Source organism: Micrasema longulum, unplaced genomic scaffold, assembly GCF_059751315.1.
Source record: "Micrasema longulum isolate JH-2025_06_02 unplaced genomic scaffold, ASM5975131v1 h1tg001312l, whole genome shotgun sequence".
In the NCBI taxonomy this organism is placed as follows: Eukaryota; Metazoa; Arthropoda; class Insecta; order Trichoptera; family Brachycentridae; genus Micrasema; species Micrasema longulum.
In genome coordinates this window covers 116908-135188 of record NW_028278499.1, presented here as the reverse complement: position 1 = coordinate 135188, position 18281 = coordinate 116908, and the positions used below count along the sequence as shown (strand labels likewise).

At 33.1% G+C, this 18281-nt stretch overlaps 1 protein-coding gene across 1 annotated transcript in view; it reads left to right on the top strand.

Moving 5' to 3' along the window:
* Positions 1-14338, top strand: part of norpA (no receptor potential A) — a gene marked incomplete at its 5' end in the record, with an annotated part of 37497 nt that extends 23159 nt beyond the window's left edge. The window contains 11 exons of the mRNA XM_088234980.1: positions 980-1133; positions 1963-2120; positions 3418-3624; positions 4442-4606; positions 5132-5336; positions 7885-8025; positions 9030-9210; positions 11149-11352; positions 12519-12675; positions 13220-13309; positions 14079-14338. Of these exons, the coding sequence (XP_088091106.1) occupies positions 980-1133; positions 1963-2120; positions 3418-3624; positions 4442-4606; positions 5132-5336; positions 7885-8025; positions 9030-9210; positions 11149-11352; positions 12519-12675; positions 13220-13309; positions 14079-14147 (1731 nt within the window). The remainder of the gene's footprint in view (positions 1-979; positions 1134-1962; positions 2121-3417; positions 3625-4441; positions 4607-5131; positions 5337-7884; positions 8026-9029; positions 9211-11148; positions 11353-12518; positions 12676-13219; positions 13310-14078) is intronic.
* Positions 14339-18281: the final 3943 nt, after the last annotated feature.

Here is an 18281-nt window from a genome sequence, read left to right as displayed (position 1 = left end):
CTTAAAGTAGGGCACACATATCATACATATTGTTATGTGTGTTCTAATAATAACATTGCAAATATATTTAATTTATAAATTGTTTATCACATATGTCTTGACCATTATTTTAAATTTTGATATGTTTTTTTCTTCATAAATATTTTTTTCCATTTCGTAATACTTTTTAATTGCTTTAAATAAAATTGAATTTTGTGACTTTGCCTTTTTCCTAAATGGAAGTCTAATTTTGTTCTTTTCTCTAGTATTGTGATCGTGTTCATGCTGGTTCCGATCAATTTTTTTCCAAAATTCTGTTTTTTTATTAGAGTTTATAATTTTATGAACAAATATCATTGTATTGTAAAATATTCTTTGTTTTATATGTTAATAATTTCATTTCATTTACCATCGACTTTACCCTCGTATATCTGTTTTTTTTCAAAATGATTCTAAAGGCTTTATTTTGTAATACAGTTAGTTTATCTATGTTTTCTTTGTTTGATAAAAATAAAATGCTACTACAGTAGTTAACGTGTGGTTCAATAATTGCTTTGTAAATAGTTTTGCAGGAGTCCTTATCAATAAATCTTCTGATCCTTCCCAAAATTGATATCTTTATGTTCATAAGTATTCCTTTTTCTGTAACTCAGTACAATAGTATTTTTTTGCACACCTAATAAAATCTACTTTTGATATTTCCAATTACTAAAAAAAAACAATGTGATTATTCTTCTTCTGGTGTCTTGTCAGGTCCCCCCCGATGTTGGCGATCACCGCAGCGAAAGCGTCCTGCGCTACTCAGAACAGGTCCTTAACTCTCCTCACTCCTGTCCTCCAATCTTGAAACATTTCTCACCTTTACACTTGACAACCGTGCTCTATTGGCTCTGGCTCTCTCTGTGATTATTTATTAAATATTCGTGTTATTCCGCAAAGTAAACGCTGAATCAATAAACAGTATAAAACTGCTTGTAATGATTGCTTCGTTTGTCTTTAGCCCGAGGAGATAGTGGCCGCATCAACTGAGGCGGGAGATGACGCCCCTCCCGTAGTAGCCTACACTGGCTCCACGACCAATGTTCACCCCTGGCTCTCCTCCATGGTGAACTACGCCCAGCCAATCAAGTTCCAGGGATTCGATGTTGCTGATCGTAAGTTTAAAAACTCTAGCCCAAACAAGGAATTTTAGGAACTACTTATTGCTCAGGAAATGCTTCTGTGGGTTTAGATTGAATCTGGTTTCCTCCGGTCTGAGAAACACGTATGTTTATTTCAAATGTGTTCAATTTTGCAATACAATTAATGTTTGCATTGTTATCGTGTCCATGAAAAAATGTTTTAAATATCACTTTGGGTACTTAGCGCTAAACACCCTCTTTATCTGCTTGTCTTTTTTTAATTTGGTTTACCCATCAAAAATAAAATCAGTCGCGGCTTTTTAGTACTTAAACAAGCTAGCAGGCCACAAATATTATTTGAAGATTCTCTATTTGGAAACTAGTATTTTGAACATTTCCGAAAGAATATTTTTCTTTGATAGATACCGTTGACATATTACGTATCACATATGACACGTGGCGTTCAAAGTGGCCATTTTGGGAATTATTCATTTTAAAAAGAATCAGCCAGTGCTCAGTGTTGATGACACTTCAATCATAATGCTACTGAATGTCATTGCGATAAATAGTGAAGAATAAAGCTACGTATATCGCGAAGTCAATAACTATTGTTGTTTGAGTTGATTTTCACAGAACCACAGAAAAAATAGCCATTTACAACATTACTTATATATTATGTACTAAGTACAAATGAATTAGCATTTTTTGTACATTACCTATTAAAAAAAACATTACTCGCCGTTGGTGTCTGGTTAGTCGACTTTCAAACCCCAGAGTACCTTAACTTGATCCCTATTTTTGAGCAGGTTTTTTTAACAAATAATCAGATTTTTGACTCAAAGATTGATCTGAAAATTTTCAGAGAAAAACATCCACCACAACATGTCTTCATTTGCGGAAACTGCCGGAATGAACTACCTGAAACAGCAAGCCATAGATTTTGTGAATTACAACAAGAGACAGATGTCCAGAATCTACCCCAAGGGTACCAGGGCTGATTCCTCCAACTACATGCCCCAGGTCAGCATTACTCCGAAATCAATCACTATCCTCAAAATTGCATTGGTCTCTTACTTCGTATTCCTGATTCTCCATCTTTTGTGTGAATTTATTTTTAATGTATTTAAGTAAACAAATAAAACAATTCAATTATGTCATTATTTATAATATACAAAATTAATCAACATTATAAAAATACAATCAGCAACAAATCAACTCACACTAAAATCTTTTCTTCGATATTTTTGGGTGCACTTTATTATTTCTTTAATCTTTGAGAGATTGGAAATACTTTGATAATAAATAAATAAATAATGATGGGAATTAGACTGACAAAAAGGAGATTCTGAAACCCAAGTTGCGACAGTAGATTCCGAAACCCAAGTTGGGGTAGTAGATTCCGAAACCCAAGTTGGGACAGTAGATTCCGAAACCCAAGTTGGGGTAGTAGATTCTGAAACTTAAGTTGGGACAGTGGACTCTAAAACTCAAGCTGGGAATGGAGATTCTCGAGATTTCTCCATTATTACTGGCTGGAACTTTGATTACCAAATCAATGGGGGTATTCAGTGAAACTAATACTAATTTTATTCAAACTTTGCAAAATTCAATTATCAAATTTCTACTACATAAAGATGTATACCCCCAGAGACACAATATTTCAATGTCATTGATGTATAAATCTGTAAATAAATTATCAGTTAGGGCTCTACTTTGGTACAACTTAATTTGTCAGCATGCGTTGCACTCCGAGTATAAACACAAGTTGGTACATGATTACAACACCAGGTTTGCTAGTATGGAAGGGCTAGCTGTTCCTAGATATTGCAATAAATATGGCAAAAGAACACTGCAATACAGTACACCTAAAATATTTAAGATTTTACCTAACAATATTAAAAATACTGAGTTAAATACAGAAGTGAGACGGATGCTCAAATTATGGTTGATCGAAAAAAGTTTTTTGTATTATTAGTAATAGTTTTTCACTTTTAATAATGTAATAAAATATGGTATATGTAATGTTGTTCAAGTAAAATTATTATCAATGTAGGTTTAGTATGAAAAATCGAAGCAATTTATAAGAACCTGCTGACGAGTTGTATGTATACAACCCAGCAAGACTTTAATTTTAAGACTATTATGTAAATATTTTTTTTAAATAAATTAGAATTGAACATATACATTTTATATTATTCATATTGGGTTTTATAGATGGCTAATTCAAACTTAACCAGTTAAGTTCATCTCCATGCTGGAGAACTGTAATTCACAAGGTGGAAAGACCTGTATAAATTAAAACTGTTTATGGTTCCAGGTATTCTGGAACGCCGGTTGTCAGATGGTGTCCCTGAACTTCCAAACCTCAGACTTGCCCATGCAGCTGAACCAGGGCAAGTTTGAATACAATGGCAACTGTGGATATCTCCTGAAGCCGGACTTCATGCGACGTGCCGATAGGAATTTCGACCCGTTTGCCGACGCCCCGGTGGATGGTGTTATTGCCGCCCAATGCTCCGTACAGGTACTTTACCAAAAAATAGAAAGAAAGTTGTGTTTTGTTCCTTGAAACGTCTTTCCCTTTTTTGATATAATATAAGCATTTTTAAAAATAATAATAAAAAAAGGTTAAGCTCGACTGGCATAAGCGGGTGTGTGGAATGAAGGAAATAATATGATTGTGTTATGCAAATCGTCATTATTGAATATATAACTGCTTTAGTTGGTTAAAATATGTTGAAATAAGTTTAAATATGAATAACACCCTAGAGAGGAAATCCAGCCAGTCTGCAAGCATTTGGACATACTCGGACATAGTTGAATCATCTACTAAAAGAAGAAGTATGAAAATTGGAAAATTGTTTTCAGGCATTGCCTAGTAGGTGATTTGGTTCAGCCAGACGAATCTCACCCACGTGATAAAGGTTTCAGCTCTTTTACTTCACAAAAGTCAACAAATGGAAGAGTTGAGGAAATGTGGATGTTCAAACATGGGCAGAATGGTGAATGTTGCACAGTGTGTAAAGTGGCCACTTAACCAGTCAATGACATGTCATAAGCCCTGTAAATGCCATATTCCCATCTCAAAAAATTTTTCCCTCTCTGTTGAAATAAATTTATATAACTTGTCATTCATGTTTAATGTAAAAAAAAACATTTCAAAGACAAACCGGCGAATCGCCGGCTTTGTGAGACGGTGACAAACTGACCTTGGCCGGCGATTCGCCGGCTTTGTGTTGAAATGGGTTAACAGAATTTCTACACCTGTCTTCAAGCATAGTTTTCCCATTTCTTCGATTCTATAACTTCCTCTATTTTTAAATATATATCCGTCATTTCAGGTCATAGCCGGGCAGTTCTTGTCCGACAAGAAAGTGGGAACATATGTAGAAGTAGACATGTATGGTCTCCCTACTGACACCATCAGGAAAGAGTTCCGAACCAGAATGGTCCCTGCCAATGGCCTAAATCCAGTCTACAATGAGGAACCTTTCTTGTTTAGGAAGGTAATAATTTACACAATATAACTAGTAGTGTTTAGAAATAAACATAAAGATCTTAGATTTCTATTCATCACATGCACAGCCCTACACAGCGTGCACTACCGAAAGATCTTTCAGCACCGTACGTAGGGTAGAAACTTGGTTATGATCAACAGTGGCAGAAAATTGGCTTGTCGGTGTTTGTATGATAAGTGTGTGCCAATATGAGAGTTCTGGAAACTAAAAATAAATTTGAGGAAGAAATTTTGTCAAGATTTAGCCAAAACTTTCGTAGGCTTGTGCTTAAATAAGATTTCAAATGGTTGGACTAGTATTGCAACTAGTTACTTTTACCGTTTTCAAATGTTCAAATAAAACCATTTTCAACAAACGACTAAATGCCCTCCTCCTGGAGAAAATCCTGGCTACACTGGCTAATATGTATTACGAAAACCCATACAACAAAAAATTAATGTGACTAGGAAGAAGCTTTGTCTATACCATGAGTATTTCTTCTCCTTACTTGAATAATTCTTGATTATCTTCTAGGTTGTCTTGCCAGACTTGGCGGTACTCAGATTTGGAGTATATGATGAGAATGGCAAGCTGCTGGGACAGAGAATACTGCCACTGGATGGTCTGCAAGGCGGGTATCGTCACATCTCCCTCCGCACCGAAGCCAACTTCCCCATGTCTCTACCCATGCTGTTTTGTAACATCGAACTCAAGATCTACGTACCGGACGGTTTTGAAGGTAAGTGCCGTGAGGTGGTCAAGATTTGGCTTACTATCCGTGTGATCTCCATTTACTAAACAGCATGCGAATGTGGAATAATTAAGACAGAGGCAGTAGACTTTATCACCATAATTTCCTATCCGCATCCAGTGGTGCATAAGCCACTGTATTAGCATATGAAGGTAAGGTTGTGGGGTCAAAGTTCATTGATCGATGACACACACACGTGCCAAATGATTTTATCTGAAATAAAAAGCAACTCAGCATTTTCAATTGAATACAATACATTATATTCTGCAAGACCAACAGAGTATTCCATACAGGACGTTAACTCAATAACAAAATCGATGGATGACATATCGGGTATATATAGGATGATATATCCAGAGCAACGTCCTGGAATACATCAACTTCGTTCTCGCCATGGAGACATGAAAAACAAAGGAACTCACCCTATAAAAGGACCACAGGGCATAGTAATGCCAGTCAGTCAGTTTCAGCATGTAACTCAAGTGCAGTCAGTTCAACTCATATTCTCACGCTCCATGATAGAATGCTGTATCTTATTCACCATGTAATAAATACGCATACAAATATCAACATTGTTTCTTCATCGATCTCCAACTGAGGTAGGAGCTCCAACCCCAACAACAAGTATAACCCTACAAGGTGGTCAGATTGAAATTTTAGATTTCAGTCAAGGGACAATCGATATTTCATGTCGAAAATATCCGGCATCGTAATATACTATAACATTCTTCTTTTTTCTCCGTCCCAAATAATTATTTCATTTTTATTCATGAGTCCTAAGCAAGCAGCTTTAAGCTGACATGCTTAAGTCTATTTGATTTTAACTTATTCAAAACAAATCTAGCCCATTTTTTAAACTGTTGGGACCAGATCTTGTGGCTTATCCCAACTATGACCAACGTCAATACTCAGGAAATGCTTCCGTGGGTTCAGGTTGAATCTGGTTTTCTCCAGCCTGGAGCTGTGGCATGGAATCCAAATTAAAGCAGCTGTAGTGGCTTAAACTATTTTAGACATATTTGTTTATAAATTTGTATAAACCACTTAATTTTTTTAGTTACACTTCGACCGGTTTCGAGGTTACTACCTCATTGTCAGGAATATAACTAACTTATAATTACACGCGTTACTATTTATATAATAAAATATTGCATGAAAGAGACAGAAAATTGAAAGAAAGAGAGAGAAAGAAGATAAAATAAATCATAACGGGAATAGTTTTAAAAGAGGACTCAAAGTTAAATTTAATTGATTATTGATTATTTATTATTTGAAGTTTTTGATTAATGGCTTTACTAATTTCTAATCGTTCTAAATTATCTAAACGAAAACCATTTTTATTGACATGCAAAATTTCTACACACGTTTCTTGATTAAATTCATGGTTTTCGGATATAAGATGATTTGCAAATTCTGAAAAATTATTATTACTCAGACATCTTATATGTTCTTTGATTCTAACTTTAAATTTACGTGAAGTTTTTCCAATATAGAAATTTGGGCAATTTAAACAATTTAATTTATAAATTCCCGAATGATTTAATTTATCATCCTTATCTTTACAATTTGTTAATATTTTACCTATGTTATTATTAGTATAAAAAGCTGGCCTAATATTGTTAGGTAAAATTTGTGCTATATTATTATCATTATGATTTATTTTATCTTCTTTCTCTCTCTTTCTTTCAATTTTCTGTCTCTTTCATACAATATTTTATTATATAAATAGCAACGCGTGTAAGTTAGTTATATTCTTGACGATGAGGTAGTAACATCGAAACCGGTCGAAGTGTAATTAAAAAAATTAAGTGGTTTATACAAATTTATAAACAAATAAGTGTAAAATGTCATACCACAAAGTAAAAAATGTTTTTGATTACAATAATATATTTTAGACATCTCTATAATTTTACCCCCTTCTCCAGTTTAGTATCTGTGTATACGGAAGTTGTTTCAAACTCGGCGACAGCTGCGTGACTCATCTTTGGACTCTTTCCAACAAGTTAATATCCTTAATGAAAATGAGATTCTATATCTAAAATCCGTATTTGAGAATTGGTCTGATATAGGATTGATATTTTCAGTAGCATATTCGGTGTTAAAAATGTTAGAAGTATTTTAAAATCGGGATGAACCGGGTTGTGGTCCCGTGGCTAGTGTCGCGGACTCACGGATCAGAGGTCTGAGGTTCGTAGCGTTAGCACCTCGCTCTAACACAACTTGGTTCCCATTTTCTAATAGTGAGTTATTTAGAACTCGTTGAAAATGGCCCCAAAATTTTAATATTTCGGTAAATCATAAGAATGCAAATATTAAATATTTTTTCAATAACAAAAATTAAAAAACTGTTTTATATGTACAAGCTATATGTAGCATACAAACCTTCCAATGTACAGTACATAAGTATATTTATTGACCAAAAGTTAAAAATATTTTTTTGACACAGATCTATGTGTATAAAAATATCCACTGGGCATTTAAAAACTTAATACTGAATTTGAATGCGAATAACTGATGTTGTGTTATCAATTTCTAGATTTCATGGCTGCATTGTCCGATCCTCGGGCCTTTATGGGGGCTGCTAAGGAAAGGTCAGACAACATGAAGTCCATGGGAATAGAAGAAGCTGCTCAAACGGGAGACCAAAAAAAGACCAAGGTAGAAGAGAAAGTTGAAGGTAATACTCATTTTGTATATTTTGTTATTTATAACCGATTATCGAACCACGGACTGGGTTTTGTCATGACCAACATTGTCGGACTAGTAAGAGACTAAACTAATTCATGTTATTTAAAATAAAAAAAATTGAAATAAAAACCTTTATTAGCATAAATAAACAATACATTCAGTAAAAAAAATGGAACACTTAAGGTTGAAAGCAGGGCCAAGCAGCCTGATGATGTTAGTCACAACAAAACCAACTCACTAGTTAGCAATTTTAAATAAAAAATGGTCAAAACTAAAAAAATGTATTTGACTACTACTACTACTACTATCAAGACATTTCGCCATAGGGGTAGGCAGAGAGAATGAACCGCTACACACGTCTATCCTGGCATACATTTCTAGCTTCTTCCACATTCATACATCTTGTCATATATACCCTTCGGTTCTGTCTGCTTTTGACATGACCAGACTTAAGATTTTGGTTTATCTGACCATGCCACGTCTTCCTTGATCGTCCTCGTCTCACGTTCCTGTTCATTTTCGCCATGTATACTTGTTTTACCATTCTTTCGTCAGCTATTCGTTCTACATGACCAAACCATCTCAGAGACCCTTCCTTAATCTTATCAATTATACCTGACTCAGATTTACACTCTCGCCTGATTTCCCACACATTCGTCTAAGAGATCGCATTTCAACTGAGTCGTCGTGTTTCAGGTTGTCCATTTGTTGTTTGTTTTGCACTTTTCCAAGGTTTCATTTCCTTGAAGTGAGGTAATATTAAAAAAATATAATAATCCCCGATCGTCCAACTCGTCCAAGTCGATGTTCCATTAGAATCGGTAAAACGATAAACAATCGCGATGGAAAACTTTTATCACATCGATTATTACCAACAGTAGCGCCCATTGTTATTGAGCTACAGGCATGATTAGTTGTATTAAAAATTGGCATACTTAAAAATTTAAGATTGCTATTCAAGTCTTTGAAATATCCTTCTCATACGTGTTACAGAACCACCCCTGGTGTTCGAGCCTATCACAGTAGATTCTCTCCGAGCGGAGAAAGGTTTCCAGAAGACCGGCAGGAAGCAGCAGAAGGAACTGGACATGATGAGGAAGCGCCAAGCCAAAGAGAAGATGGCTATACAGAAGGCACAGTGCGCTGCCATCGAGAAACTTATCAAGGGAAAGAAGTATGTAATCGAAAACAACTAAGGTTTTGCATTGTGCATTATTGAAGAACAAACAAACTGTCACGCCGTAGGGGTAGGCAGAGAGGATAGAGTTTCATGCCACTCTATCTTTACATACGGACCTCGCGTAAGCGTCTACATTCGAAAATCTTCAATTATTCTGGCTTTTGACATGTCCATTTTCAAGTATTTTTAAGATTTGCTCATGCCGTGTCTTTCTCAGTCTTCCTCGATTTCTGCATTCATCAACATTCACACTGTAAAGTTCTGTGTTAAACAGAACTTCATTCTTAATTTTTGGCATTATTGCTTACCTAAGTATTACATATAAAATGCACAGATCTCGATATTGGTAAATTTAATTTCAAGCTGTCTGTCTGTGTCTTGTCTGCACTCAAAATATTGTTGATTAAATATGTGACGCTAAAAAGTGGCTATCTCCAGCCACTGTTATTTTTGAAATTTTTGGTTAATGTGACAGATTATCATCGACGGCAACCAAATTACCATGTAACTCAAATTTGACCACTTTAGAAGAGAGAGATAAAACTTTTTTTGTATATGTGTTCAGTAAAATTGTGGATTTTTTTAAACATTTAGGTAAATCTTACTTTACAGTCATATATAATGTTTTTTTTTTGTTTTTATTAGCAATGTTTGAATATATTTACCACCAAATAGCATACTAGATAGCTTGATTAGAATGACATTTGTCAGAAAAAGTGACACGACATAACTTTGTAGTAACATCTAAGAAGTTATTTATATTGACACACGAAAAATCATTTTGCAAACTTGTTAATTTATTTTTTTAATACAATGCTTGACATATAAATCAACTAAAATATATAAAATCAGCTTTAAAACTAAAAAAAACGTAATCATTCACGACGTTTTTACAAGGTTTACAAGGTTAGGATGGGTAATTGATCAATGTAAATTGATCTAATAAAAAAATCATTCATTTGATGTTGTTCATGAAAAAAGTATAAGTGTCTTATTTTTTGGTGAATAATTATTTTAAACACACTATAATAAGCTTGTTTTTGCGATTTTATCTCAATTTTCAAAAAACAGAGTTTCATGATTGCATGAAAAAACTGATAAAATCGATTTGATCAGTGATCAGTAATTTCCCGTCACTAATGACATAATGTATAACTAACATTGAAGTCCGAGAACGGACGCAGCAGCCTCCTATAACGAGCGTCTTGAGGATGTGGCGGTGGACCTGCCTCGGACACGTACTGCGCATGCCTCAGGAGAACCTAAACCCTAGTTGCCTCTTCTTTAAACCTGCGGGATCACGCCGTCCTGGAAGGCCGTCAATGACGATCTTTAGACTTTATTCGGCGGAATTAAGGGGCGCTGGATTGACATGGGAAGAAGCGAGAGTGCTGGCTGGCGATAGGGTCTCCTGGAGGCAACTGGTGATGTCCACATGCTCCACTTGGGAGCGGATGTGGAAAAGAAGAAGAAGAATGACATAAGTTTGACAGCTGTCATCCTAATCAAGCTATATTTTAAGGACTATAGGCAGTGATATTATGTAATGTAACGCGTATGTACACGATGATGAATTGCCGTCGACGTTATGTTGTTTTATATTCAGTTTAAATATAGCCATCTCTAAATCAACCTCAAATGATACTGAATGTACCCACTTCCGACTGCGACACGGTACAAATTACCAGCACGTAAAAACTTGAATATTGGCTCCTGTAACGCGTTGCTGAAACGTCCAAATAAATCCAATCTACACAAGATCATCCAAAAAGAGGATACATATTGATAACCATCTCCTTTAGTTCAGTTTAAAAGCTACAGGAACTCACTGATTATATTGATTGCTAAAAGACAAAAAGTCAATTTACTCAGTTTCACTTACAATTAATATAGCCAAGTTTTAATGTCTCATATATTTTAATTTGAACGCAGCAAGGCCGAGTTGACATCAGACCCGGCCGTTCGTAAGCTCGTGGCAGAGCAGACGGCGCAGTGGAGCGAGCTGGCGGAGAGGCAGCGCAGGGAACACTGGGCGGGGGCTCGCCAGAGACTTCAGGAGCAGAGGGAACTGCTGGCCAGGCTCATGGAGGCTGCGCAGCTGGCGCAGATGAAGCAGATGGAGGCCAAACACGAAAGGTACGGCAAGATGGAACAACAGCAAACCCTTATACGCACCTGATGATGCAAAGGCCACTGTATTGGTAAAGTAAATGCAGTGTATCTTGATCATTTTACTCTCCAAACAACATATTTATTTATTTATCTTTGTGTACATAATATAAATTGTACATTGGCGGGCTTATTGCCAAATGGCAATTTCTTCAAACCAACCAATAAAATAAATGTGTGTAGAAGAGATAAACCACGAACTGACAAGGGTTGAAGTTTTTCAAGGGTTGAGATATATAGGAGCGTTTGGACTATGAAGTACAGTGAACAAAAGTGAAAGAGAGTGATAGTCACTCTTATATATTTAGAGAAATCTACTAAAAAATTATTATATCAATTATTGTAATACTTTTTTTAATTTTTTATTTGTAACTTAACATTATTATAAGAGAGTAACAAGCCTCAATATAAATATTTATTGAGGCTTATATACATATTTATACACGTACAAACAGTAAGATGATCGTTCCAGGGAACACACATTACATTAAGTATATTACAAACACCAAAATACACCAATAATTTTTTTTTTTTTTTTCTCTCTTTTATTCATATAAATTTCACTGACATAACTAAATTCCAAAATCAGGATTAAATATTGATTATAGGGAATAGTTTCTAATGTTTTCTTGATCACAATCAACTTCTACCCTTCAGATTTCACAACTCTCCAGCACCCGCCTACATTAAGGATACAGAGTCAAGATGGGCAGCTACGAACCTGGGAGGTTCACAATGCTCAGTTTTATCTCGACAACGTATCTAACAGGTTTCCCTTGCAGGAGGGAACCAAAAATACCCGGGTTCAATTTCTGGCAGGGTTGATGTGAAATATTTGTTTTAAAGGTGGTTTTACACTGCACCTAAAGCGTAAGCATACTTAACAAATTATCGAGATACTCTGCATTTGGTGTACCCATGCATTACCCTATGCACCATTAGGTACGTGAAGCAACTTTTCCACTTAAAGTTGATAATGAAGAACTTCGTTGAGGAAAAAACCCTGTTCATTCACAGATTAATTTCAGCTGTGAAACGGGTAGAGTCCAGAAACTTTGCTGGTCGTTTTTGACCCAGTTCTCCCTCTGCCCATTTCCCATAATATTTATCTTTTTTGCTCATCCTATTTTCAGAGAAATCAAAGAGATGAATGCCCGGCAGGCCAAAATATCAGTAGAAACGAGCAAGGAAGTGGCTAATGACAAAACTCTTAAGACCAAGGGAGAGAAGGATCGGAGACTTCGAGAGAAAAAACAGAACAACACTAAGAAGTTTATGGATGAAAGAAAGGTAACAACTTCATCTTTCGTTCATAACATATTTGAGATACTAAAAAATATTCCGTTAATAATAAGTATCATAATATCACGGTGAAATGCAATATAGGCCCCAATTGTGTATATGTCGCCGCCAAATAGTTAAATCAGCCACTCAATTGGGATGGCTAGGTTGTTCATTGAATGCTGGCATTCAATTAAATGGCTAACAGACGCTTAGCCAAAATATTGAAATCAACGTTTAAACATTAACGAAAGCGCTGTATGTTGCTGAGCCTCTTTAATTTTTAATACAGTAATAATAATTGTTTTATTTATTTTGTTATGTAAAGTTAGGTTAGGTTTTGATAGGTTGGGTTAAAAATATTTAAAAATGATTTGTGCATCCACGTCCACTCATAAGTTGAGCATTATTTAGGTTGTGATATATGGGTAGCATAGGTGTATAGTAAGTATCGACACAAGCCAGTTTTGTATATTTTTTAAATAAGCCATAAGACTTAGAAACATATTTTGTATCCCAGTTTTCTTTTCTAATGAAATATTTCTCTCCCTAGACTGCAACAATTAAACAAGGAAGAGAGAAGGAAAAGCTGAAGGTAACGCATGATAAGCAGCTGGAAGAGTTATCTAAGGAAGTCGACAATGTAAGTTTTATTTTTCCTTTTTTAAAATTTAGTTTTAATCTACGATCAAAACAAAAACCAATCAATTTCCTTGTACCTAAATTGTACCTAAATAGAAAACTCCAAAATTGATGTAGTTAAGTCCATCAGAGATTTAGGAGTTGTTCTGGACTATAAACTGACAGACAACGGGCATATAAATAATATAGTAAATAAATCACTGAAGTTACTTGGCTGAACAGTTTTAATTGTTTTGTTGTTATACACATATGTTATCTTTGATACAATTACGTTTCCCAACTGAATTTTTCACAATCGAAATAAATTAAAACAAAAATGTTCTATTGCAAAATCTTTTAGATAAAACTAAATGGCCGTGTTATTATTATTTTTACAATAAGACCATTATGTCTATTGGGACATTGGTCCAGAATGTGTAGATTAGTCAATTCGTCACACAACTTGGAATACTTTGGGATAGATCTTCCGGCTTTTCGTAGATCTCTTTGCCATTAACAGTGTGGGATGAAGATAGGTTGCCATGGATTAGCTCGTAGTCGTATATGTTGATCATGTTTTTATATATATTTTTTCTTATATCTAACTGTTGTAATTGGCTTAGGTCGTATATTTAATAAATATATATTCTTCTCCTCATTCCTTAATAAATATTATTCTTTCTGGAAAGTTCTAATAAAAGTTTTTTTATAAAAAATACATTTACTTCTAGGTTTCTTTATTGATAAAAATATTTTATTGGCGAGTAATTATTGTTTTGGTTTTTTTTCAGCTCATCGAAATGTACAAAATTGAAGAGGCCGATTACGACATGAGTTCCAAAACAGAATTCTATGCTTAGACGAGCTTTGTTTACCAAGTCCTATTTTATTTGATGTTTATAATTTATTTCTTGTTTTGATGTTGATAATTATTTAAAAAATCGTTTTTGTTATATAACTCGTACCATAAAACTTTATGTTGTGTTTTGCATTGTTGTCATATTTTATTATAAGTTTTTCACTGCGATTAGATCTTTATTTGTTGACAAAATTTTCAAATTCTATTGAAACACTGATGTTATATGGTAACAAAGTTATCGCTTATTATGCTTTTTTATAAAACAAAAAGTTCGCATGCTATATTTATTGATTATCGCAATATAATAAATAAACCAAAAATAAACATTATTTGTATAACCCCATTTTGTGCAAAATGGACATTAAAACATGAGAAATAAGTATTTTATTGTATGTAATCTAACGTACAGGCGGCCCTCGATTTTCTTACGCTATAATCTAGTTTAGTTTTCTTACTTTCTACTTTTTACTCCCCATTTTTATATTTGTTCATTGCTAACGCGTGGGTGTTATGTATAAAAATAAAAATATTTTTAAAAGTGGGTGATTTTCAACTATTTACCTTGTAAATTGTGAGTTTGCCGACATGCATGGTTCGACTCTCGATTTATTTATTAAAAAAGGGTTTATTACATTCTATTCAACTAAATAAAAAACTGATTACTTATAGTTTCCCTGTACGCTCACAGGGGTGCATAGAGTGCATTGGAACTCCAAATGCAGCTCAACTTGATCAATTTTATTAAATGGAAGATAGGGTCTTATGCTTCAGGTGCCAGTCAAAAATACTGAACCAGGACTCTGGTTCCAGTTCCCACACAAAACTGTATTCTTCATCCGCCCTGACACAGAGTGCTGATACCTCTTATGTTCATACACTTTTTCAAAAAACATTTTTTTTCGAAAATCAAAGGCCGTCTGTTCACAGATTGTTTAAGATTTCTTAAATTGAAAACTTAGTTTTCATGTATAGTTTATGGACCAATGATGTTGTTTAGGTAGCCAAACTCAACAATATATGGTTTGTGATTTATTATTTAAAGACACGATTAAAAAACTAATGTTTCTTTTTTCTTATTTAAATATAAAAATTCATCATTTAATATTCTTTTACAGTACCAAAATTAACTTAAAATAATAAATATTTTATTGATTGATTCACATCATTTGATTGTTTCCAGTAGCAAATTAATTATATTTCACGTTTTTCTTGAACTAAATCATATGTATTCCAAAATAAAAAAGGCAAAACCTTTTTTTTTTCAATGTATGTCAATCTGTTCGGGAATCGAATCTGAGACCTCTTACAAGGTAATTTCATTAATACCTAAGTACTATCAATTTAGGAGCCGTGATACGTCGTTATTTATTGCCTGGGATATAAAATATTTACTTGGCTCAATATAAAAATTTAATAAACTTGTTCAATTTAATAATATAATTTTACTTTGTAACTGTCCACAAATGTTTAAAAAACATAATTTATGGTAATTAGAGCAAATAAATCTTGCCAGTAAACTTTGAATTGTAAGCGATCCCATAACCTCAATAACTTCAAAATATTTCAACTTTTTCCCAATATTTATTTTCGAAAATTTCCCATGAATTTATTGTATTAAAGAGGACTAGCAGGCAACAGTCGGCGCTATCGTCCCTTTGGGCTTCAAGACAGATAAAAATGACTCTGATTTAGCATTGATACCACGATATTAAGGCTCAAATTCCTTTGCACGAATATAAGGGACAGACGCAATCAATCAATTCTAGAGTATTAATATAATAGATTTTATTCAGACAAAGGTTATTTAAAACATTTAAGTACGTAAAGTGATTTTTGTGGATTAAAGTATCACTCGTCACAAATTTGTGGATTAAAGTTTAACACTTGTCTTTTATTTCTATAATAAACAGGTTATTTAGGCTAAAAGGTTGAAAAAAATAGTTTTTGTGGAAAGCATTGGATTGAACTCTTTTTTATATTATTCTTAAATAATTTATTTTGATAAAGACATAATTATTTACTGTGTAAGTTTATAATTTAAATCTCATTCTTTATATATGTCCATTGTAATACATATTATGTAGCATATCACTTCCTTTAGCTGCCTACATCACGACCAGTATTTATTTATTTCTCATTTTATGTTATTACTAAGAAAATTGTAAGAATTATACAAACACTTCTTAGAATAATTATTTACACTTTTTCATTTAATACGTTTTGCGTCAAATAACTTTATATACCTATATAAATGTATAAGTAAGTACACCTGGTTTCACATTAATTCATGGTTTGAAATCATCTAAATTAATGAGTATTTCTTTTAATTTAATAATATGACCATGTATAGTTAATTGATGCCAAAAAAAATTATTCTAAATTAAAATTATTATGTACCTTTACAACTGTGAATTTACTTTTAAGTTTTTTTTTATTATTTATGCTATAACAGTACTCGATTGTGAACTAATGTGAAACCTGATATACTATATTTATTATTGATATAATTAAGATAAAATTTAGTATAATGTAAAAAAAATGTAATGATTTTAATATTACATCCTATTGTTTTCTTTTTTTTTTAAAGTTACTGTTAGCAAATTTACAAATTTTGAGTATTACTTTACATGCCTAGATTTACTTTTTCAATGCGTATTTTTTGTTAGGTATCATAAACAAGTCAGGTAAAATATATAATAAAATAAATTAATCTTGCATCCAATTTTACAATTTATTTAAGAAAGTGTGTTTTTTTTAGGTCCAGGTATTTTCTCCAGATTATAAAACCTCATTATTTTTTTTAATCGTAATAACGGTTTATTTTTTTAAATCATTACATTTTCTAGAAAAATAGATCCGCTGATATGTTAATCTTCTTATCAGCTTAGTCCAGAAGGTATATCCTTTGCTGAGAACATTACAAATGTTCTTCAAAGCCTTTAAATGGAAAGAATTGAATTCAAGAAGTGAGATAAATGTCTATTTAGTATAGGGCAGTACGTTAAGAATTAATGTTATTCAAAATTTATTGATACTATCATGAAAAGTGAGATTTAAAAAAGTTATTAGAAAATTAGTTTATACGATACATTAGTACACTAAGAAAACAAATTATCTTTATTGCCATCGAAAACCTTCAAGAATAGATTTACGAAGTAATCTATCTAAAGTTAAAGCGGACGAACACACCTTCCAATAAGACTTAACATTAATAACTAAATGTCTATCTAGTCCGAAGTTATATTTACTACTTTAATTGTGAGGATCATATTAAAAATCAAATTATGAAATAATGATACATGATATTGTAACAGTATTGACGATTTCAGGTTTGATTTTTACTACTTAACAACAGCATCAAAACTACAATTATTATTAAATTTTCGTAGTTTTTTTATTGACAGTTGATAATGAGAGCCACTATGACTTTCAAAATACTCGTATTAAATTACTTCTTTTATAGAATATTTTCTGTTTTAACATGAAAGCACTTCCATTATTTTGGAGGTCCGATCCCCACATTATATCGTATATCCTCAAAGTGAAAAGGAAACATCCTCAAGATATCTCGTATTCCATTTGCAGCTCAACTGAGTAAAGTTTAACTGTAACTGTGAAAGTAAAGCCAATCCTCAAAACAACAATGTAATCATCGATTGTGTTCTTGTTGGTGTAATTTTTATTATTCATAAATCAATTTTGTAATATTTTAGGTATATCTTCTTGAGGGCCTATTTTAAATTTAATGTATTGACAATTTTACTTTCCATCTGTGCCAAAATGTGATTTGAACTTACTGTATACAGCGTGTCCATACATGAATCCAATCAAACTCCTAATCAACACTGAATTTTCACATTAACAAATCGGAGCCATGTTGAAATAGACTTTGATAATACCCATAGTAATCTTACTAATAAAATAATGAGATGTAACAATAAACTTACCAATAGTCATAAAGATAGATATTTTATAAAGTGAAGTATGGAATTTTCGAATACTGTATATCCTCGGAATCGTGTAGAATGTACCTAATCCACTGTACCTTATTTAACATTGTACTATGAATAAGATTTCCTACCAGATGTTTATCGTACTACTAAAGTATATATCCTCTCAAATAAAATAATGCAAA